The 21,777-nt window shown below is 53.9% G+C and overlaps 10 protein-coding genes across 10 annotated transcripts; 8 read left to right on the forward strand and 2 right to left on the reverse strand.

Moving 5' to 3' along the window:
- Positions 1-663: 663 nt before the first annotated feature.
- On the reverse strand, positions 664-1,787 carry Asppvi_001773 (NmrA/HSCARG family protein; the record flags this gene model as incomplete). The annotated part of the gene is made up of 3 exons (XM_043307306.1): positions 664-1,259; positions 1,311-1,461; positions 1,533-1,787. The coding sequence occupies 3 exons, from the start codon at positions 1,785-1,787 to the stop codon at positions 664-666; spliced, it is 1,002 nt and encodes a 333-aa protein (XP_043163241.1).
- A 1,488-nt stretch (positions 1,788-3,275) lies between these two features.
- On the forward strand, positions 3,276-6,380 carry Asppvi_001774 (non-ribosomal peptide synthetase; the record flags this gene model as incomplete). The annotated part of the gene is made up of 1 exon (XM_043307307.1): positions 3,276-6,380. One exon carries the CDS (start codon positions 3,276-3,278, stop codon positions 6,378-6,380), a length of 3,105 nt encoding a protein of 1,034 aa, XP_043163242.1.
- Positions 6,381-7,061: 681 nt separating this feature from the next.
- On the forward strand, positions 7,062-8,655 carry Asppvi_001775 (sugar porter family MFS transporter; the record flags this gene model as incomplete). Its single annotated transcript, XM_043307308.1, has 2 exons — positions 7,062-7,177; positions 7,233-8,655. The coding sequence occupies 2 exons, from the start codon at positions 7,062-7,064 to the stop codon at positions 8,653-8,655; spliced, it is 1,539 nt and encodes a 512-aa protein (XP_043163243.1).
- Positions 8,656-9,370: 715 nt separating this feature from the next.
- Asppvi_001776 (uncharacterized protein) lies at positions 9,371-10,684 on the forward strand (the record flags this gene model as incomplete). The annotated part of the gene is made up of 2 exons (XM_043307309.1): positions 9,371-9,805; positions 9,869-10,684. 2 exons carry the CDS (start codon positions 9,371-9,373, stop codon positions 10,682-10,684), a joined length of 1,251 nt encoding a protein of 416 aa, XP_043163244.1.
- An 833-nt stretch (positions 10,685-11,517) lies between these two features.
- On the forward strand, positions 11,518-13,250 carry Asppvi_001777 (MDR family MFS transporter; the record flags this gene model as incomplete). Its single annotated transcript, XM_043307310.1, has 2 exons — positions 11,518-11,820; positions 11,871-13,250. 2 exons carry the CDS (start codon positions 11,518-11,520, stop codon positions 13,248-13,250), a joined length of 1,683 nt encoding a protein of 560 aa, XP_043163245.1.
- A 351-nt stretch (positions 13,251-13,601) lies between these two features.
- Positions 13,602-14,747, reverse strand: Asppvi_001778 (zinc-binding alcohol dehydrogenase family protein; the record flags this gene model as incomplete). The annotated part of the gene is made up of 1 exon (XM_043307311.1): positions 13,602-14,747. The coding sequence occupies one exon, from the start codon at positions 14,745-14,747 to the stop codon at positions 13,602-13,604; it is 1,146 nt and encodes a 381-aa protein (XP_043163246.1).
- A 662-nt stretch (positions 14,748-15,409) lies between these two features.
- Asppvi_001779 (uncharacterized protein) lies at positions 15,410-16,303 on the forward strand (the record flags this gene model as incomplete). The annotated part of the gene is made up of 3 exons (XM_043307312.1): positions 15,410-15,589; positions 15,672-15,753; positions 15,831-16,303. The coding sequence occupies 3 exons, from the start codon at positions 15,410-15,412 to the stop codon at positions 16,301-16,303; spliced, it is 735 nt and encodes a 244-aa protein (XP_043163247.1).
- A 136-nt stretch (positions 16,304-16,439) lies between these two features.
- Asppvi_001780 (uncharacterized protein) lies at positions 16,440-17,613 on the forward strand (the record flags this gene model as incomplete). Its single annotated transcript, XM_043307313.1, has 3 exons — positions 16,440-16,680; positions 16,888-17,528; positions 17,596-17,613. 3 exons carry the CDS (start codon positions 16,440-16,442, stop codon positions 17,611-17,613), a joined length of 900 nt encoding a protein of 299 aa, XP_043163248.1.
- Positions 17,614-18,843: 1,230 nt separating this feature from the next.
- On the forward strand, positions 18,844-20,008 carry Asppvi_001781 (uncharacterized protein; the record flags this gene model as incomplete). Its single annotated transcript, XM_043307314.1, has 3 exons — positions 18,844-18,959; positions 19,014-19,303; positions 19,383-20,008. The coding sequence occupies 3 exons, from the start codon at positions 18,844-18,846 to the stop codon at positions 20,006-20,008; spliced, it is 1,032 nt and encodes a 343-aa protein (XP_043163249.1).
- Positions 20,009-20,316: 308 nt separating this feature from the next.
- Asppvi_001782 (uncharacterized protein) lies at positions 20,317-21,327 on the forward strand (the record flags this gene model as incomplete). The annotated part of the gene is made up of 3 exons (XM_043307315.1): positions 20,317-20,505; positions 20,559-20,675; positions 20,728-21,327. 3 exons carry the CDS (start codon positions 20,317-20,319, stop codon positions 21,325-21,327), a joined length of 906 nt encoding a protein of 301 aa, XP_043163250.1.
- Between the last annotated feature and the right edge of the window lie 450 nt (positions 21,328-21,777).

A 21,777-nucleotide genomic window follows, 5' to 3' on the forward strand; every position in this document is an offset into this window, starting at 1 on the left:
TGAAACAGTGCGAGTGATGCACCTGATTACCCCGAAAACTGTCCAAGTAATAAAGTACTATACTAGGACGTCTAGGTCTAACAACGCAGCCCCTAACGAAGGCATTCCTTGACAACATCGCAGGAATTGGAAGGGTGCGTTGTCTGAGAAACATGTTTGAGATATCGAACCCCATGATGCCAAAGTCGTTTGTGTGGCATTCGAGTAAGCTGGAGTGTCAATTGACATTATATAGGTCAAGCTGCGCGTGTTATCGATTTCAATGTTACAACAAATAATGAGATTGTAGAAATTATAGAGATCGTGCTGTTACCGCATTCGTCTAAATAGTGAAGACTGTGCTGACTGGATTTCGAAGGATGTACGGAGTAGTACAATGTTGCTGCCAGCGTTCTGCCTTCCGAGTTTTAATCAGTTGCCTGTTAATTTGCTTGTGATTGGACGACTCACACGTAGGAATCATGACAAACAAATCGTCAGAAAACTAGAGGTGCGGCTAGATTTTTTGATGGTGGGGATTATCGAAATACTACTACGTCTAGTCCACGTGTGGTGGCTGGGCATGATTCGACGTACGTGTAGGCTATATCAATGGCGTGACATCGAATTTGGTTGGAGGCTTGCTAGGAGAACGTCTTTCTGCCCAGGCCCCGCCAGGAAGGACTACTGAAACTGAAAGTGCTTTCGGAACCATTCCTCAACTGTCATCAACTTGTGTTCCTCCTTGGGCCACCCCAGTGCCAATGCAGTCACCAACTTCAGTGTACCAGCAGTCTCTTTCTCTGACGGCTCAGGCCCAAAGTACTGTCCCTGATTGTTCTGCGTGAACCAGAACATCATTTTCGTGTCCTCCAACTCAGGGATCCCGTGAGTATCAAAATCTTCCCAGGAGGGCAGCGGTTGGAAGCGGCATTTCCGCCCGCTCAGTTTCTCAAAAGCTGACACAACATGATCAAAGCTGCAAATATCACTGCAGCCGTGGATGACATGGCCGTTCCACCGAACAGGATCAAGAAACATGCCCTGCACAATGTCCCCAAAATCATCAGAAATGCTGATGAAGGGAACCTCCTCATTCCCGCCCCATTTGGGAGCAACAAAAGTGAGATAGCCTTCGGAATCAGGCACATGGGGAAAACCACCGAAGAGGGGTCCGATCTCCTTTATCAGGAAGTTTTCTAGAAACCAGGCTGCGCAGATGGAGCTGACGGTTTCGAAACGGTCTATAGTACGTGCGTATTGTTCGACTTTGTACTTCACTGTCCGACCTTAGTCTTACGATATCATGGTCAGAGGATGGGGCTACGCACTGTCTGCGGCATTCATTTTGATATTGCCCCCGGTAAGCTTGTAGCAGTCTGGGCCAGTACTAAAGATGAAATGACGGATTCCGGCTTCGGCGGCAGCGTCCACGATCGTTTTGCCCATGTCGAATTCAGTGGGACCATCAGGTTTGAATGCCTGAGTGAGAAGTATTTATGAGAATGGGGCAATATAACACATATCCACAGAAACGACAATCGTTGACATACCTTATCATCTGAATTAATATTCACAAAAGCGCCCCAGGAGCCACGGAAGGCTTCCACCATTGACTCGCTGCTGAAACCATTGGCTTGGTGGATTTGCGCCCCCTGAGAGGCCAGGGCCTGGCTGGCAGCTGAGCTGGGGTTTCGAGTGAGAGCGCGTACCTTGAAGGATGGGTGTTTGAGGAGCGATCTGGCAACGGCACCGCCTTGGTTGCCAGTCGCTCCGAAGACTGTGATGAGGGGAGTAGAGCTGGTCATGATTGTAATCGACAGAGAACCGGAATATTGCACAAGTGTAAGATCGATGTGGTTGACGTGGAGCGAGATTTATCAAGGGAGGCAGGTTATGCGTGAAAGTAGCGTTAACGGCCTTTCTCCGAGTTATCCTGCCACGTAAGATTCTTGCTGCATTGGCAGTTTCCTATATGGCGAATGTGCACCATGACGAGAGTCATTCAAGGTGATGGCCTATGCTATATGCAGCCGAGGCTGTATGCAGTGGACATGACATACAGAGAAGCATAATAGAAGCATGATATAGTTCCGCCAGCCCGTCACATGTGGCTTTTTCTTGGATTAGTGATACAGTGACACCGCCTGGGAGTACAGAACACCTGAATATCAAGTAGTAATGCCCTACTTCTAAGCCTAAAGCGCAGATCACATGTGTGGTGGAATCCCCCTTTCATAGTGGGCGCATGCCTGTCACTTGCCCGATTGGGTAAGGGAGGTGTCACTAGAACCCAGGGGTTGTCACTGTATCACTGCCGTTTTTATTCATATTTCCGCCGACATAACAGAGTGAAATAAGATATAATGAATAAGCTTGTGATAGCAGCCTACTGACGTTGCTGTCTGAAGATCCCACTGCTACCGTCCCGAAACGGACTATTGCCTTAGTCTGGTACATGATAAAACATTTACACTTTTACTACTGGAGCGGCCTGTCGCGTCACGGCGAGCCTACGGGATTCTTACGATCAAGATTCGGACTTGAAAGCCCTTGCCTATAGCAGGAATCACGTTTAAGACACCATTGTCGAAGTGCACCAGGCACGGATATATAAGATGATAAAATGGTACTATCAGAACCATACGGACGATTTCATTCAGCTCAAAACTACAGTAGGATTGGTATTAAGGCTTCTAATCCTTCTGGCATGCAATACCTCTGTGCAAAAGGCTCACATGCTTTTTGATCTTTTATCCCTGAATAGGAATGATCCGAGTATTTCACAAACAGGTTGAGAGTCATACAGCACCTTCCCAGGATAGCAGTGGCCGGTCATCGCTGTGAGCAGGAACGATGCCATGGTAATCGCCAGACTTAGGCGATACCATCAACATCTTGAGGAGTCGACTTTATGCCGTCCCTCTGCCTTCGTTTTGCTCTACTTCAGCCGCGAGCTTTGGACCGCGGCAATGTCTCGCATGCTCAAAGCCATGAATGCACCAGAGGTTTTCCAATACAAGGGGCCCGCAAGTCTGTACAACTATCCCCCCTCGTACACATTGCAAAGCATGATGCAAGCAACCTAGCATTGGAGCTGTGATTTATGTCAAGCACAGAGGCAGGCCAGCTTTACCTCGGTAAGCAGCACTTCGGCCCTCATGCGTGGGTCATGAAAGGGACAAAACGAAGCCGTTCATGAACCGTAGGTTTGCCTCCAAGTCAAGAGATGGAGAAGCTTTGATCTGCGTCTCATCTCTCGACAGGACTCTCCCATTCTCATTGGACATTAGAGAATGGGTTCAATAACACCATCAGTCTCCGAGTACGATGTGGCCGTCGCCCGAAACGAAGGGCTGGGTCAACTCTTCTATCAGCGGATGGTCGAGGACCCCGCCGCCGTGGCAATTGTCGATGAACACGGCGAGAGTCTGACATACGAAGCACTACATGAGAGAGCCATTAAGCTGGCGCAGGCTCTAACCCGGGAAGCGTTCAATTTGGAGGAACGAGTCGGCATTGTGGTTCAGCATGGGCTCTGGGACGCCGTCACACAGATCGCCATCATCTACGCGGGAGGGACGTGTGTCCCTCTTGATCCTCTCTTGCCCGACCAGCAGATTATCAACCAGCTGAAACGATTAGGCACCCGGTACGTCCTCGTGGACGAGACCAACAGCAAGCGGAATCTTCCCTTTGCCTTACTGCCTGTTGAGCTGCAACCTGAACTCCGCAAGCCATCCTCTACCCTGGCGGTGCAGTTTCCCCTCCCGACGACCATGGCCCATTGTACACACCTGATTCACACCTCCGGCACGACCAGCGAGCCCAAAGCCGTACAGATCGCTGCTCGCTCCATCGTCCATGTGGCGCATCATGCACCCTATGAACCTGTCCAGAAATCCGATGTGGTGGGCCACGGCAATAGCACCAGCTTTGACGTGGCTCTGTTCGACATCTGGGCCGCCCTCGTCCGTGGGGCTACTATCGGGGTGCTCAGCAAGCCCACCCTTCTCGATATCCCCGCCGTGGCAGCCGCTATCCGCCAGCTGGGCATCACCATCATGGCTATTACCGCGCCCTTGGTCAACCTGGCGGCAGCAACGTGTCCCACAACATTCCAACCGCTTAGGGCAGTCCTCATGGGCGGTGAGCAGGTTAATCTCCGCGCAATGGAGGCGATTCTGGCCGCTGGGCCACCGGAACATCTCATGAACGCCTACGGGCCCACGGAATGCTGCGTCTTCTGTCTCACGCACGAGATCACAATGGATGATGTGAAGGCAGGCAAAGTCGGCATTGGTAAGCCCATCGGCCGCAATGTCTGCTGCGTGTGTGACGAGGAGGGTCGTCCTGTCCCAGAGGGCGAAGAGGGCGAGTTGCTGGTGGGCGGTCCCGGCGTGTCGCCGGGATATGTTAACCAGCCTGACAAGAACGCCAAGACCTTCATCTATGTTGCTGGAATGGTCGACCCCGGAACTGGTGGGCTATACCGGATGTATCGCACTGGGGATATGGTGCGGCTTCATCGTGACGGACAGCATGACTTCCTGGGTCGTCGGGATCATCAGGTCAAGGTCCGAGGTTACCGGGTCGAGCTGGCGGCGGTTGATGCCGCATTGATGAAGACGGGCCACTTCTCCGAGGGCTTCTCTATGCGGATAGACTCGACGGAGGACGGGGCAGGTTCGACGCTCGTGGCCTTTGTTATCCTTCAAGTTAACTCCACGCACGATGCCGTGGCGGACGCGATGAAGACACTTCGTGCGACATTGCCAGAGTACATGGTGCCGCATATTGAGGTTATCCCAGAAATGCCACTGAATGCGCACGCAAAACTGGACCGCAGGAAGCTGGCAGAGATGTATCACCAGCGCCGGGAGAAGCATATCTGCGCTCTTCGTGGGAAGATCAGGGGTATGAGTACGTGCGACCACCTGGTCCATCTCTGGGCCACTATTCTGGCCACCCCCCTTCCTGATTATACAGATGACGATGACTTTTTCGCCCTCGGCGGCACCTCCCTTCAGGCCTCATTGCTAATTAGTCGCATCCAGCAGCAGTTCCGCACGGGGATCTCTCTTCTCACGCTGTATGATCACTCTACGCTTGGCCAGCTTGCCTCCGTCATCGACCGCCACAGGGGATCAACCATGGCGACGGTGCGCAATGAGCGCTCCCTGTGGCTTGCAGACACCAAGCTGGCGGATAGCCTTCAGCTCCCTCTCGGGCCAGTCATTGACTGGCGCCGGGATACCGAAGGCCGCGTGTTCCTGACGGGCGCCACGGGGTTTGTTGGGGCGTTCTTGCTGGCGGATCTGCTGAAGATGCCCGACGTGCATCAGGTAGGCTGCCTGGTGCGCGCCATTGATAACGCCACTGGCCTACAGCGCCTGCAATCCGCCCTACGCAAATACAACCTCTGGCACGACACATTCCTGCCCAAGCTTCTCCCCTTCTGCGGCTCGCTAGAGGGCCACTGGCTTGGCCTCAGCGAGCAACGCTTCGGTGAGATTGCTAACTGGGCCAGTGTCATCTTCCACCTCGGCGCGCGCGTCAACTACACCCAGCCCTACTCTCTCCACCGTCCGACCAACATTATCGGCACGCTCAACGTCGCTCGTCTGGCCGTCACTGGTCGCCTCAAGGGTCTCCACTACTGCTCCAGCATCTCCTGCTACGGCCCCACTGGGTTCGTGACCGGCGCCAAGATCATCTACGAAGACGCGCCTCTCCTCCCGCATCTGGATGCCCTTCCCTATGACCACGGCTACGCGCAGAGCCAATGGGTCGCCGACCAACTCCTCCAACGCCTCGTAGGCCGCGGATTCCCCATCGCCGTGTACCGCCCCGGCTTCGTGACAGGCGATCATCGGACGGGAGCCTGTAACTCGGACGATTTCTTCAGCCGGTTGATCCGCGCCAGTCTCGACCTGGGGGCGTACCCCGCCCTCCCCAACCAGCGCAAGGAGTTCGTCCCTGTGGACTACGCCGTCACTGCCATGCTGCACATCTCTTCCAGCATGTCCTCTCTCGGCCATGCCTTCCATATCCTGCCCCAGCGATCAGCGTCAGTCGACATGGACGGGGTGATGGAGTTGCTGAGCCAGGCGCGGGGCGCGGTGATGCAGCGAGTCAGCTACAGCGAGTGGATTGAGCGGCTCTTGGCGAGTGCGCATGCGAGTCTCCAGCCGTTACTTCCTATGCTGGCGGAGAAGGTGCACAAGGGCCTGAGTCGATGGGAACTATACGAGAATATGCCCACGTATGACGATACCAACACGAGGTGGGCATTAGCCACCTATCCAGGGGGGTTACAGTATCCGCCTTTTGACTGTGCGTTGATGGAGAAGTATGTTGATTATCTGTTTAATTGCTGGTTACGTTGTCAAGATTTGTGATCGGTCCATCTTGCAAACTGGTCTTGCTTAGGTTGGATTTATCTTGTTGGGTAATACTCCCCAGAGCTAGTTGAATATATCGGAACACCACTGATGAATCATGTTCGGGAGAGAAGCGATAGAACAACAGAATACGTACGCAATAGCCAACTGGTGTTTCCTGTGACACTGAAAATCTCATGCGACGATATTCAATGCGTTTCTCTAGGTATCCCGGATGCAGAAGTTAGTCTTATCTGGAACCATCCGCGGCTTGCTTTTGTCCGCGGAAACTTACATGCCATGGAACAAAAACTCTAATCAGGGCATCCGCTCTCTCACATTTGCACCCATCTGCCGATCTAATGCTAGTTACTTGGAACTCTGCCTGCCAAAAGGGAAGGAGATTCATTGCCGACGACACTTGACACCAGGCCATGGGATCTGAGATACCGCAAACGTACTTTCATGCTTAGGGCCCAAGCCATGTCTTTTCCAGGTTGAGCGAGTGACAGATCGTGGGGTAGCAAAGAAAGTAAAGCCTATCCCGAATGTCATTACCCATATCTTGCCCTGTTGACATGCGGGGTCCCCAGAAAGTCCCAGCTCCACCTCGAGCATAAATGAAGCTCGATCTCTTGAAGTCGAGCATTCTAGGACCTATCTCTTCATTTATGTCACCAGTCCTCCAGAACAAGCAAGATGCTCAGAGAAAAATCGCTTCGTGTGGCCCAGCTGCTTCTCACAGTTGTGCCGGCCTTCATCACTTACGGATACAACCAAGCGGGATTAGGACCGCTGGCTACTTTGCAGTCATGGTATTGGCGCCAGCTGAATCAAAACGAATGGAATCCTTAGACTGACAGATGCAAGGGTACATGTATTCCCCGAAATCGACACGATCAACACCAGCGGTAAGCTCAAGGCCGCAAACTCGACCAAAAAGGGGGCAGTCATTGCGTCTCTGCAGCTCGGGGCGCTCGTGGGCGCCCTCTCGTGCATTTCCTTTGGTGACCGGCTTGGCCGGCGCAAGACCATCTTTCTGGCTTCCATCATCGCCATTATCGGCCAGCTGTTGCAGACCTCATCGTACGGCATCATTCAGTTTACCTTGGGCCGGGTGATTCTCGGCATTGGGGTTGGGCAGCTGAGTGCCACAGTCCCAGTCTTCCAGGCCGAATGTAGCTCGGCAAAGCATCGTGGGCAGCATGTCGTTGTCGACGGCATATGCATGACTCTAGGGTTTGTGTTGTGCAACTGGATCGACTTTGGCTTCAGCAAGACATCGGGTGAAACTCAATGGCGCGTCCCGCTGGCATTGTCCTTTCTTTTCCCGCTAACTATCCTGGGGACCGTCTTCTTGCTACCTGAATCGCCGCGGTGGCTTGTGCTGGTCGCCCGCCGCGATGAGGCGGCCCACAGCCTTGCAGCCTACAAGGGCCTCAGAGTGGACGATGAGGCCGTCCAGACAGAGATTGCGAGCATTGAGTCGTCGTTGGAAATTACCGAGCAGTCCAGCCGCCTTACCCTGCGAGAGTTGTGCCTCGGGGAGGACGACGATCGCCTACTGTACCGGTTCGGCCTGTGCATGCTCATCCAGTTCTTCCAGCAGATGTGTGGCGGCAATCTGATCTCCACTTACATCTCGACTATCTTTGAACAGAACCTCAAGCTGGGAAGTGACCTCTCGCGGATCCTAGCGGCCAGCGCATTAACGTGGAAAACGCTGTGCAATTTCATTCCCTTCTTCGCCATCGACCGCCTCGGCCGGCGCAAGCTGTTCATGTTCAGCGGGACGGGTATGAGCGCGTGCATGATCGTGTTAGCCGTGACGACCAGTTTCAGCTCCCGTGACCGATCACTCTCCATCGTCTCGGCGGCAATCATCTGGCTGTTCAACTTCTTCTATCCCATTGGCTTCTCCGGCGCCAATTTCGTGTACTGCACCGAGGTGGCGCCCATGCGGTTGCGCGTCGCCATGGCCTCGGCATCCACTGCGAACAAGTGGTTATGGAACTTTATCGTGGTCATGATCACGCCTGTGGCGCTCGATACAATCGGCTACCGGTATTATATTGTCTTTGCGGCTATTTCGGCTTGCATCCCGGTCGCGGTGTTTTTCTTCTATCCGGAGACGATGGGCCGCAACCTGGAGGCTATGAATCAGGTCTTCCGCGATGCGCCGTCTGTGTGGCATATCGTGGCAATGGCGAAGAGACTTCCTCAAGGAGATGTGGCTGGGTTTGATAGGCCTGGAGAGGAGAAGATTGTGGTGGAGCAGAAGGAGCACGCATGATTAATTCCTTTCTTCCCTTTGCCCACATTTCCCGCTATTGTGAATTGATAGCTATAATGAAAACATGCAACGGTTGTCTTTGTATCCGCCATGTTCGGTCCCAGTAGAGAAGCAATCTAACTCAATACATGTACCTCAGAAGTGTTTTATGGCGACTATGTTATTTTCCCCCGGGTGTTCTCATTGTACATTGTATCCGCATCTTACCTTCGACCCGAATAGTGTAGATACAGTGCTTCGCGGTGGAATAGAAAGGCCAAGAAGCAATAAACGGAATCTTGGTGCCTCTCGAGTGAATAGTTCTGTGTTTGAGATATGATACAGGGAGATACCAATCGTATCCTATGCACCCGGGACTCTTCGCCACCAAGATGTCCACTTCCTGTGAACATTCAGCAGGCGTCATTTGTCCTAAGGACATCTGCTTCTTTGCGGGTTCGAAGAGGTGAGGCGAACTCTTCGTCTGACTGAGAATTCCGTGGGATGGAACCGACGACATCCGATGGGGTTCGACGGAACATAACTTGCCGCGGAATAGGGCATGAGCCGGTATCATCTACGAAATAAAGTATACAACATGACGTTTAGTATAGCTGTTTAGAACAAAAGTAGTGGCCAGTGATATATAGTGTGGCATAGATGTTAATTCATAGAATGTCCCACGCAGTCCGAGTTCAATTCACAGATGAGAATTACCTGTACCCTGCGCTCAATCATGTCACCAGCCTACGCCATATCACCCGTGGAGTACAGTCCTATCAAAGCTCTAAAGTATGCCCACCAGTCCAATAGAAAGACCCTACCCGCTGTGTGGATGAGGTCAGGCACGTCCAAGGGCCTGTTCCTCCACCGGCATCATCTCCCAGCGTCCACCCACCTCTGGGAGCCGATCCTGCTGTCGGCCATGGGGTCCTCGCAAGGCGATAGCCGGCAGATCGACGGAGTAGGCGGTGCATCGTCGACGACGTCCAAGGTTGCCGTAGTGGAGAGATCAAGTCGCCCGAATGTCGACGTGGAGTATACATTTGTGCAGGTGGCGCCTGACCAGCCGCGTATCGACATGACGGGGAACTGCGGCAATATCGCCGCTGGAGTGGGCCCGTTTGCGCTGGACGAGGGAATTGTGAGGGCCGCACCAGGACAGAAAGAGGTTAGCAAGTCCCTGCTATGTTGTCGTTGGTACATCGTTCAGAACTGATCTCTGCTATCCAAGATTGACATTCGAACGTACAACACCAACACCGGACAACTGATAGTGGAAACCGTCCACGTCGCCCCGGACGGGACCTTCCAAGAAGAAGGCGATTACCGCATCCCCGGAGTGGCGGGCACATCCAGCCCGATCAGGCTGGCCTTCCTGCGCCCCGGAGGCAGCATGACGGGCCGGCTGTTCCCAAGCGGCGCGCAGCAGGAGATGTTGACCATCCAGTCGCGCACTATGGGGATATTCACCGTGCGAGTCAGCCTGGTTGACGCAGCGAACCCGTTTGTTCTCGTCGACACAGCGTCACTGCCAATACCGGATCACGACCGTCGTCCCGACGACCCGGCGTTCCTGTCCGTGATCGAGGATATCCGCCGGGAAGGCGCCGTGCGGTTCGGGCTGGCTGCCGATGTGGAGGCGGCGGGCACGGTGCGCGGGACTCCCAAGATCGCCCTTTTATCCTCTGCGGCGGCGGAGGATGACGAGGCAGATCTGTGTATTCTGGCATTCACCATGGGAAAGGCCCATGCGAGTTTGCAGTTGACGGGTGCGGTGTGTGTGGGTGCAGCCACGGTCATCCACGGCACGATTGCGTGGGAGTTGAGGCAGAACGGGAAAAGGGACACACGGCCGAAGCATGGCATGTCGTTGGCCAGTCATCAGATTGCACGTCCGTTGCCGGTGGGCATTCGACATCCGGCTGGAGTGATACACGTGGAAGCTGTGTTGGGGATGGACCATACAGGTGGGGTTAGTGTTGATAATGTAGCGGTTTTCCGGACCGCTCGGCGGCTCTTTGAAGGGAATGTATACTATCGTGTATAAGGGAGAGACTTTCCATATAGATCGAGGGTGTACAATGTTACTGGACCTCAGAATGTGCTGTATCACAAAGTATCTTTGGGGCATCTGGTCATATTTCTGCATGAAGGACTGGCCTAATATCTCCCTCGCCGCCGTGACGAACCATCCACGAAACACCCCATTCGTGAACGCGATCTGCTGGTATAATAACTGATCCTCACCCATCCACATCACATGCCTGAGGCTCGTGCTGTTGTAATGCACCCTCAACCCATACATACACCAGTCCAGCAATATTTCCATAGGGCCGTGGGTCCCACCGATTATCAACTGGTGCATCATCCACGTCACCTGCTCCTGGAATGGTCGATGGCCCGGGGTGACAGGATGCGGCCAGAACCCGGGCTGCAGCAGCTGCCGACCGTCCATGTCCATGGACGACAGGACGCTGGCATCGAGATGTACCGGGAGCTGCTGCGTTGCTGTTCGCGGTCTAGTGCGAGACTTGTGGAGTGGGATGGAGACCATCGGATGCCCATCACAACGGAGGATGGTAGTGCAGTGGTGGCTGAAATCCCAGACTTGGCGCTGGGTGATAAGTGTAATACAAATGCTTGATGATACAAAATAGTATGGGTCATTTCATTCAGGTGATTGGGACGGATTTCGGAATCAGTCTCACATTATATAAGTGATCCCTACGATTTGTTGCTGCAGGTGCGGATTTCGGAGAGGCAGACTCCGGTCTCCTGGATTATAGATGAGTATGCCTTTATAATCAGCATGAGAGCAAGTATGTCTTATTAGATCCGGTAGTCATCACAGTATCATACTAGAGCACCACACATCTTGCAATGGCTGCGACTTCTACAGACTCGTTCGAGTGGAGGCAGAATGAGAAAGGTGCCTCCAGCGATGATGCAGAGCCCAAGTACGAGTATCCTTCGGGGCTGGCGGTCACCCTGATTCTCACATCAGTGACCCTGGCCTATTTCCTGTTCTTCCTCGACCTTGCCGTCCTTTCCACCGCCACTCCGGCCATCACCTCCGAGTTCGACTCGTTGGTGGACGTCGGCTGGTATGGCGGCGCCTACCAGCTTGGAAGTGCAGCGTTCCAACCTTTAACCGGCAAGATTTACACCCAGTTTTCCACCAAGGTATGTTGCTCTACGACTCAAGGCATCGTGGCTGACACGGTGATTATCAGTGGACCTTTCTTGTCTTCTTTGTTCTCTTTGAGATTGGCTCCGCCCTATGCGGAGCAGCCCAGTCGTCGCCCATGTTCATCGTCGGCCGCGCCATCGCAGGCGTCGGGTCAGCTGGAGTAGCCAACGGCGCGGTGACAACCATTTCCGCCGTCCTCCCAACAAAGAAACAGGCGCTTTTTATGGGGCTCAACATGGGCATGGGCCAGCTGGGCCTCGCGACGGGCCCCATCATCGGAGGGGCGTTTACCACCAACGTGTCATGGCGGTGGTGCTTTTACATCAACCTCCCTTTGGGCGTTATCGTCGGGGGATTTCTTCTCTTCAACACGATCCCCGAAACAGAACCCAAGAGTCCGCCCCTAGAGATCCTCGGCACCGCCATCAAGTCGCTGGATCTCCCCGGATTCATGCTCGTCTGCCCCGCCGTGGTGATGTTCCTCTTGGGGCTGCAGTTTGGCGGCAACCAACACCCTTGGAACAGTTCCGTAGTAATTGGCTTGCTGGTGGGCGGTGCCGTCACCTTTGGCGTCTTTCTAGTCTGGGAGCATCGTCGGGGAGACGAGGCCATGGTCCCGTTTGCGATGCTCAGACACCGAGTTATCTGGTCCACCGCAATGACCATGTTCTTCAGCCTGTCCAGTGTCCTGGTGGCTGATTTCTACATTGCCATCTATTTCCAGGCGATCCGCGATGACTCGCCCTTGATGAGCGGGGTGCACATGCTCCCAATCACTCTCGGGTTGGTCCTGTTCACCATGGTCTCGGGCGCCCTAATTTCCATGTTGGGTTACTATCTTCCCTTTCTTCTTGCCGGGGGCGCCATCTCCGCGGTGGGCTACGGCCTCTTGTCGACCCTCAGTCCGACGACCTCGGTTGCCAGATGGATCGGGTACCAGATCCTCTACGGTGTAGCAAGTGGTTGCACAACGGCGGCCCCCTATATCGCGATCCAAAACCTTGTGTCTCCCAAGCAGATCCCACAAGCCATGGCCATTATCATTTTTTGGCAAAACATCGGCGCTGCCGTCTCTCTGATCGCGGCGAACGCCATTTTCAGCAACAGCCTGCGGCACCAGCTTCAGCAGCACGCGGCACAGATTGGCCGCAGTCCAGAAGCCATCGTCGCTGCTGGAGTCCGCTCCATCCGGGACCTGGTCGCTGGCTCCCAGCTAGCTGCGGTGCTGGCGGCCTATGCAAAAAGTATCAACCACGTCATGTACCTCGGTATCGCGGTCAGTCTCGCTGTCTTGGTCTTTTCTCCGGGTCTTGGATGGAAGGACATTCGCAAGGTCAAGGATCTTCAGGTCATTACCAATGAGTCTCCTGATAGCGGTGATCAAGAGTTAGCTGGTACAAGTAGAGTAGTGCCAACAATGTAGTCACTTCTTTCACATGAATCTCCGGCTGCTGCGGTTGCCGGTCGTCGTTTTCGGTATATCGGATTCTTGCCGCACTACCCCCCAGAGTTGTTTCTCTGTCGTTTTAATTGGGAAATTGGCATTGACTTTGTTAAGGATAGATCTTTGGAATAGGCTATTAACCTTTAATATTACTCTTTTGATGACTTAATCATCTTCACTACCATTGACACCTCGTATGTCCATGCACGCGCAACTAGATATACCAAATAAACAGAATTTGCGATCCCTTAGCAGGAAGCGGAGTATTAAGGTATATTGCTAACTACAAAAATCGATATCCTGTGCCTACCCTATTCTAAACTCACTCAGCTACAGCGTTACGACAAGCTTCTTTCCCGAGACACCTCTCCTCTGGAGATCCAGAGCCTCTTGGATCTTGTTCAGCCCCTTCCCCACCACGTGCGGGGGAGGTGCTGGCACAAACTGGTGCTGCTCAAGCGCCTGCGGCAGGAACTCCTTGTAGATGCGAGACACGACGCTCTTGGGGTCGACTAGGCCATCGACGAGGATGAATTTAGCTTCGACCCCGGTCCGAAGGCGCCTCCCCTTCGACTTGATCATGCCGCCCATCATGCCTATCAAGTATGTGCCCTTGCCAACAAAGGTGGCGAGCTTTTCGGCAGGGATTATGGCACCGGCCGCGGCGATGAATTTCCGGGTGAGGTGGACATCATGATGCCTCATCACGGCGGTGCATGCCTCGACGGCACCGCCGCCAATAGTGTAGGCACCGACCAACTCGCGGCCCCGGAGGGCGACGAGGAGGTCCTTGACCAATGTTCTGCTCCTGTAGTCGAAGACATGGGTGGCACCGAGGCCCTTGACATAGTCAAAGTTCTTGGGAGACGAGGTCGACAGGACTTGGTAGCCGGCGGACACAGCCAGCTGCACAGCGTTGCTCCCCACGCTTGACGCGCCGCCGGTGATGATGACGGTGCGTGGTAGGCCTGATTTCCCCACGACATCCGTGGGCGGCGGGATCTGAGGCATGTCGAGGCCTAGATAGTCCGGGTGGAAGAGGCCCCACGCCGCAGTCCCGAGGCCCAGCCCCAAGACACAGGCCTCTTCGTCGGTGATGTGGGAGGGAGTGGGCGCCAGCATATGCTGTCGCATCACCGTGTAGAGCTGGAACGCTCCCTCGGCCGGGCGGTTGACCTCCTTGGCCACGGCCGTGGCGCTTCCGAAGACTCGATCGCCCACGCGGAAACGCTGCACATCGGGGCCGACCTCGACCACTTCGCCGGCGACGTCTGTGCCAAAGATGAAGGGGTACTTGATATAGCCCGCGATTGCCGGCCCGATGAACTGCAACACCCAGTCGAAAGGGTTAATGGCCACGGCGGTGTTCTTGACCACCACCTGGCCCGGGCCGGGGGCCGTATAGGGCGCGTCGCCAACCTTGAACGGCCGGACCTTTTTGGCAGGGATCCAGGCCGCTTGGTTCTTTGGAGCCATTGCGATAGATGAGGAGGCACCAACAAAGCGGGGAATTGTGTAAGCTGGCGCTCGGCTTGGGATGGGGCTGCACCAACAAGGGAGCAATGGATAGTTGTGAAATAGACCAAAACAAAAACAGAAGCGACAGAACTTGAGCTCAGTTATATGTACATGATACTAATGAAAGCCTATGGGGCTTCATGGTGAGTCTACCAGGGACGGACTTTGCACGGAATTCAGAGGATTGAACTCCGGTTGAGGCACGCTGTTTTCCATTTCCTGTGTTGTTCTCTTCCTTCCGCGTACGCAGAGTACATTTGTAGCCACGGCGTCCTAAGTGGCTGCTACCCCTGTCTTTGCGGCCGACGTGAGCAATATTCATGCAGCCAGGGGGCTTATAACCTCTAACGTCTCCGGCTGCTCTCTCCGAAACATAATTTTACCAACTTGTATCTCCACCATAGAATGGTTGTCGCGCTATGGTGTGATCAAATTTCACATCTAATAGGGTGCTGGGGTAGCGGGCTTACATGCCCAGCTTACCATCTTATCAAGCTCAACTCATCCAGCCACAATCCACGGCTGCCAGACGTCTGCAAGTAAGAAAAAGGTGAATCCTGGAGGCTCTCAGTATCTCTCCCATCGACTAGGCTAGATGTTCGTTGTAGGCCATATAAAGAATGTACTCTGCCCACCTAGTCACCGCTGATATACCCACATCTCACGCCATCAGCATCATCGGCGCTCTTTCATGGCGTGTCGAGCAGGGAGAAGAGGCCAGCAGCAGCCTGGTTTTACGTGCGAAGAGTGTCGCAGACGAAAGGCGCAGTGTGACTGAGTGCGACCAAAGTGTGACCTCTGTACTGAGAATGGCATGCAGTGCATCATAACAGCACAGGGTTCATATAAAAGGCCAGCTCAACTCAATGCTGACCCAGTTAGGTTCGTCTACAGTATTCCATGTATTTTCACAGCATTTTTGCATTTCCTCCAAGTCCCTTGATGCTTGCCCGCCATGTGGCCTGTAGGCTGATTATCAATCCTTGTCCTGCAAAGCAACGCTTCGATGGCAGCTCGACCGATAACTCGGACACCGACCAGCCCCGTCCCTGTTGATCGAAGCGGACTCCGAACCCCGCGCAGACATTCGTACGATACTTTACGAGTTTGACATCCAGGCCGGCGAGCTCAACGACCGAGACATGTCGCCGGCCTCTGCAACATCCGTAGGAACATCGAGGGCTGCTGCTTTGGCCATGCCAGTTACGTCGGCGGTGAAATCGGGAATCTCAAGTTACTCGGATGCTGCTGCTGCTACTGGACTGCCGGGTTGGCCAGATTGTCTGGACTGGCAGGATATCAACGGCATCAGCAGCCTGATGCCACCAGAATTGACGGGCACCACATTGATGGACCCACTCGACATCGATGTTCTGGACGAGAGCACGCCTACGACAGCCAAAATCCAGCTCCAATGTCCAGATGACGGACCTCATTCAGGCCGAACTGTGCGAGCCTCCCCAGCACCCATGCCCACCTTGGCTCTAGAGCTTGCTGACAGCCTCCCGAAGTGATTAACTGTACTTTGACAGGGTGCACGCGTTCTGTCCCATCATTCATCGCCAGTGATACTTTGCGTTGGTCGCCCAAGGCAGCTATACGCCTGCCCAGGCATGTCTCCAGTCAGCCATGCGGACCCTGGCGGCAGCCATGTCTGCCCACTGGAGCCATATCAGTGAGCAGCTCTTGCTGAGACGCGCAGTCTGCTCGAGACCCAGCCAGACGCCAGCTACGCCCAGGGGCCAGATCCCCCTGGAGCACATCCAGGCCTGGCTGCTTCTGAGCCACTACGAGCTTCTACGAACGGGTGTCGACCAGGCCATGCTCACAGCCGGTCGGGGCTTTCGCCTCGTGCAGATGGCCCGTCTATGGGATATGGATGCCCCCGGGGGTGACTTGCAAGTGCTTCCTGTGGCTTCTCCCAGCGCTTAGTCTAGCGAGAGCTTTGTCGACGCCGAAGAGCGTAGACGCACGCTTTGGCTGGCCTTTTGCTTTGATCGCCTCCTCTGCTTGCAAAACGAGTGATCCTTGACGCTACGGGAAGAAATGGCAAGTTTCCTATCAGTGGTTGGTGGCAGGACTCGCTAATTCTACATAGATCTCTACGAGTCTCCCCGGACCCGAGGCAAACTTCCAAACAGCCAGCCGACTTGCATCAGCTTTCTCCCAGAGGCCATGGCGCAGACGGGACCCATCACGCTGTCCCCGTTCGCCGAATCCATCATCATTGCAACGCTCCACCGTCGCTGCATGACACACCAGCTGTTGTACGCCACTGAATTCGAGGCGGGGACGAGAGAGTTCTGTATCCGCCAGGGGTGGCTGGCCACGGCCGTGGAGAGGCGAGTGCAGATGCTTGTCCCTTCCCCCGCCGTCGACAGCGACCCAATGCTTCTCTTAACCCGCATGCTGGCGTACCGGGCGACCGTCCATCTCAGCAACACGATGCAGCAGGCCTCGTGGCGCACTGTCGACCAGCAGGGCCTGGCAGCAGCCTACCAGCAGCGCGCCGCGCAAGCAGCTTCCGAGATCGTGCGTCTGGCCAAGGCAGTGCCGTACCTCAGCCCCTTCAAGGCTCACCGCTTCTTGCCGGACACTCTGGCTTACGCGGCCACCTTTCTCAGGACCCATGCCGCTACTGGCACACTGGGGGGCGGCGATGGCGTCCAGTACTTGCTTCGAGTTCTGGGCGAGCTACGGGACACTCACAGCTTGGCGGGATTATTTGCAGGCCCTAGAGTAAGATATTCATGCAGATTATCAATCTGATCCCTATCGGCCTACCTCTTTGATTATCTTGGCACAGTTCTTTGAGCGATTTTAAACCTTAAATTCCTCTTCTCGAAACATAGTCAGATCAATGAGCAATAATACCTATGCATTCCTAGAGGAATTAACGAGCGTTAATTTACCTCTTACTAAATATAGCCCCGCGTCTCCCGCTCTTCGTCCTGGCGGCGGCTTGATCCGATGGTCAATATTGGACAACCCTTGTATAATATAACCGGACTTCGGAGTCCCAAATCCGTCGGGCATAATACGGCGGAATTTAGATAATCTCCGCAGCAAGGATGTCCCTAATTTCCCCTCCGTCTGCCTGTGTCTGACCAGCGCAACAAGTATCCCTTACGGGTCAACAACTATCCGTACAGGTCATCGCCTTCTGGCATAGCTGGCATATACTATGGAGAGATCGAAGTCGAAATCAGCCCTCGGCCAGTCCTGCACCTATGGCCAAGCTTGCACGCAGTGCTACAAGGCCAAGTGCCGGTGTGTGCGTGCTCCAACTGGCGATACTTGTGAAAGGTGTCTCCGGCTCAAGAAACGGTGTGAGCCATCAGAGTCGGTTCGCCGGCGGAATGCTCAGAATGCTCAGAGTCAGACAGCCAAAGTGTCTGATAGGCGGATTGCGCGGCTGGAAGACAAAATGGAGAGCCTGTTGTCCGCCATGCACTCTTTCATCGGTTCTTCTTCMGTCAACGTCCTTCAAGACGGCAGTTCATCATCCACGTCTGGTTCGAATCCTACTCTAGTAACCCCCGCCAGCACTACTCTGGGCGTCGGTGACGGACCGCCGTTTGCGATGGACGCGATTGCCGCATTGTCGCCGAATACAAATCCGATATTTCCGTCTCATCATTATTCTCTCTCTACCCCGGCTCCCTCGCCAACTCAAGCAGATGAACGGCTTAGTTTCTTCCGTTCCCGAATGCTGCCGGCTTTTCCTTTCATCGACCTGACCCCAGATATGAACAGCCGGTATCTGCGCCAGAACAGGCCTTTCTTGTTCCAAGCTATCCACACTGTGACCACATTCTCGACGCAGGAAAGACTGACTCAAGTTGAGGAGCTGAAGCATCTCCTGTTCACATCCGCTTTGCTTAAAGTCCAGTCAAATATCGACCTKCTGCTTGGATTAATAACATATCTAGCATGGAGTACAGATCCTTTTCTGGGCCGAGCAGACCTTGTCTCTCGCTTCATGATGCTCGCCATTTCACTTGTCTATGATCTGCGATTGTTCAAACCATCCTCGCCAGATGTACAAATCATGATGGCTATTACCCAGGGGCGGGCGGACGACAATAATCAGAGCAACACCGATGAAACGCCCTATGACTTATTGGAAAGGCAGCGGGCAGTACTGGCGTGTTTTATTTTGAGCTCTAAGTGCGCGTGACTTCCTGATACTCTGTCAATCTTACTAAATGTATGACTATCTAGTATTGCGTCACACCTTGGCCGCCAAGATGCTCTACGATGGACACCTCAGATGGAAGAGGCGCTTCGCGTCCTCACAATAAGCGAGGCATGCCCCGCAGATAGGTTATTTATCTCTCAAGTCCGCTTGCAGTTGTTAAAGCAAAGAGCGGATGACGTCCGACAACAGGACGAGGCTCGCACTGGAACAACCCCGGCGGCGGTTTCAGCTCCTCGCCTATTGTATCTTAAGACTTTACGAAGGGAGCTGCATGAGCTACGATCTTTATTTCCCGCGGATCTCCCCCAGCTAGGTAAGTAGTTTCCCATGCAACTGAACTGGCAGACGATCCCCGCTGCTGGATGGCTGATACCTTCCACCGGGGGATGCAGACATTCTCAATACACACGCCCAATACGTTGAATTATACATAAATCAGCTCGCCTATTCCGTCAGTCAAGACTCGCCTCCTCTCAATCTATCTGGGCTACAGGGATTCGAACGCCTGGAGTGTTTGTGGCAGTCCGTTGAGAACATCAAGGCGTGGCTGGACAATTTCTACCGGATCCCTTGCTCGAAACTAGTCGGCCAGCCCTTTCATTTCTGGTCCCAGATGATTCTGACAGTGACACTGTTGAAATATCTATCCACACTTAAAGACCCCGAATGGGACTGCCAAGCGGTGCGGAACACAGTTCACCTTATCTCGACGATGGACTGTATGCTGCAGAAGCTCGATCTGAGCAGCAAGGAGCCGGAACTTCAGTGCAACGACCATTTGCTTAAATTTTTATCCAAGCTTTTAACCAGATGTCGCCTGTGGGCTGAATCTCGGTGGAACATAGCTTCTCAGATCCATGATGTGGAAACCAGGCCGTGCCAGAGTGCCAACCCTGACACAACCAGTCACAATCACCATATCCCAGATCTAGATCAAATGATTTGGATGCAGTCGATGGATCTTGGAGATGATCAGTGGTTTGAGAATGTACTGGGTATGCCCGCAGCATTCTACTAGTCTACATGGTCTGTGGCAGTCTAGTCATGTCACACCTAGCTCTATACATATTACTCTCTACATCCTGCACCCATACTAAGGTCACTTAGCGGTGTATACTTAATATTAAGAGCAAGATAAGTTATAGAACAGGGTCCACAGGGAGCTTTACCGCAGAAGATTTAACGAACCCCCATGGACAGCAGTATAGGAGCTTGCTTTTCTTCAACACTTGCATATTTCCTTTTACTCCAGCCTCATTCCCCTCTCATGCCTAATATTCACACAGCCACCTTCCACCAGCTATCCCAGTCTCCCCTTACCCCAATATGTGGCCTGTATTTCACGCTGATAACTTCAAGACATGGACTCCCCCTTTCCGCACAAGGTCCTCCTCCAAGCGCTCACGCCTACACTCTCCTTCCAATGAGTCCCCTGTCATCAAATTTCCTCAGTCAGCCCTCCCCCAAACATTGCCATTGCCCAAGCATCAGCTCCCGGCGCGGCCCCCAGCCGAGGTTTGCAATCATGCAAGTGCCGTGACGCCATCTGGCACTTTCCAGCCCCACAGTCTCCGTCCCAGAAGTCATCTAGGCTGCACTCTGCCACAACGCCTGCCACGACGCCTGCCACGACGCCCGCTACATCATCCGACACCCAGCACGCAGAGCGGCTGGAACAGTCTCCGGTAAACGGAGCTTGTCCATCATCGGATCCGGATTTAGCTACGTCACGCAAAGTTCACGATGCCATTGATGCCTCAATTAATGCGCCCTTTTTACCAGAGACGCCCTGAGATATATATCATCACCCAGTGTGTCCAGCTCAGACGAGAGCTGGCAAGACTGGCAGACGAACAAAATGGCATTCCGATCGACCCGGTGATCCTCACCAATAATGGGCCCTGGGAGACAGAAGATGAACGCCAGCATATTCACGCGGACGGCGATGCCGTCATCTCGGAGACTATTTGTCGATATCCCGACCCTCCACCACTTCTCCGCGACACGCTTGCCGAGAATAGAAACTCCAACGCATATCCTGAAGCACAGGAAGGAAACTTTCGGTCAGATAACCCGCTACACAACCAGTCACACGCACAAGTATCTGCCGATAACAACCCCGAAGCCCACATTCGTGCGTCCAGCAACCCCTCGAGGTCCAAACCAGCGGCCAACAGTCGAAACTCCGCAAGCGAAAGTTGCAACAGTCGCATGGACAACCACAACTGTGCAAACGGGTCAGAGGTTCTTCTGCAACCGCCTCGAAGGAGAATTCTTTTCAGGCGAGAAGACCGCATTACCATTCCGCATCGACCGCCCGTACGCCCAAACGGATAAGCTAAGAGGGATCGAGTTGACAATGGGCTGGCAGCTTGATCGCATTGCTTCTGAATTTCCGCTATACATTGCTTGGAGTTGGCTCGGCGTGGTGGTAATCTGGTTGTGCGTAGGAGCGTGGGCTGGAACAGCAAGTGACTAGGCAACAGCAATGATATTTAGGCAGCTCCTAGCTGCGTCTGTGTCCCTTATTGTATTTTCTGCACGAGAATAGAGATAAGGTTGGTGAGCTTACACAGAGCCGGCAGCATAACCTGTAAATAAGTTTCAGAAACTTCCCCGAAGTGTCCGGCTGCTCTGCTTTGCTCGGCCCGCTTGGGGTCGTCATCGACGGCCAGCTCAAGCAAAGGACTAATCACCAGGGGCGGTCGTGGATGCGTCTTTATGGTAGGACACCCTTTCTTGTCTACATAGCTCTGATAGAAGCGGTACCTTTTTCCCATTTGATGC

The sequence above is a fragment of the Aspergillus pseudoviridinutans genome (genome assembly GCF_018340605.1).
Source record: "Aspergillus pseudoviridinutans IFM 55266 DNA, scaffold_10, whole genome shotgun sequence".
Lineage (NCBI taxonomy): Eukaryota > Fungi > Ascomycota > Eurotiomycetes > Eurotiales > Aspergillaceae > Aspergillus > Aspergillus pseudoviridinutans.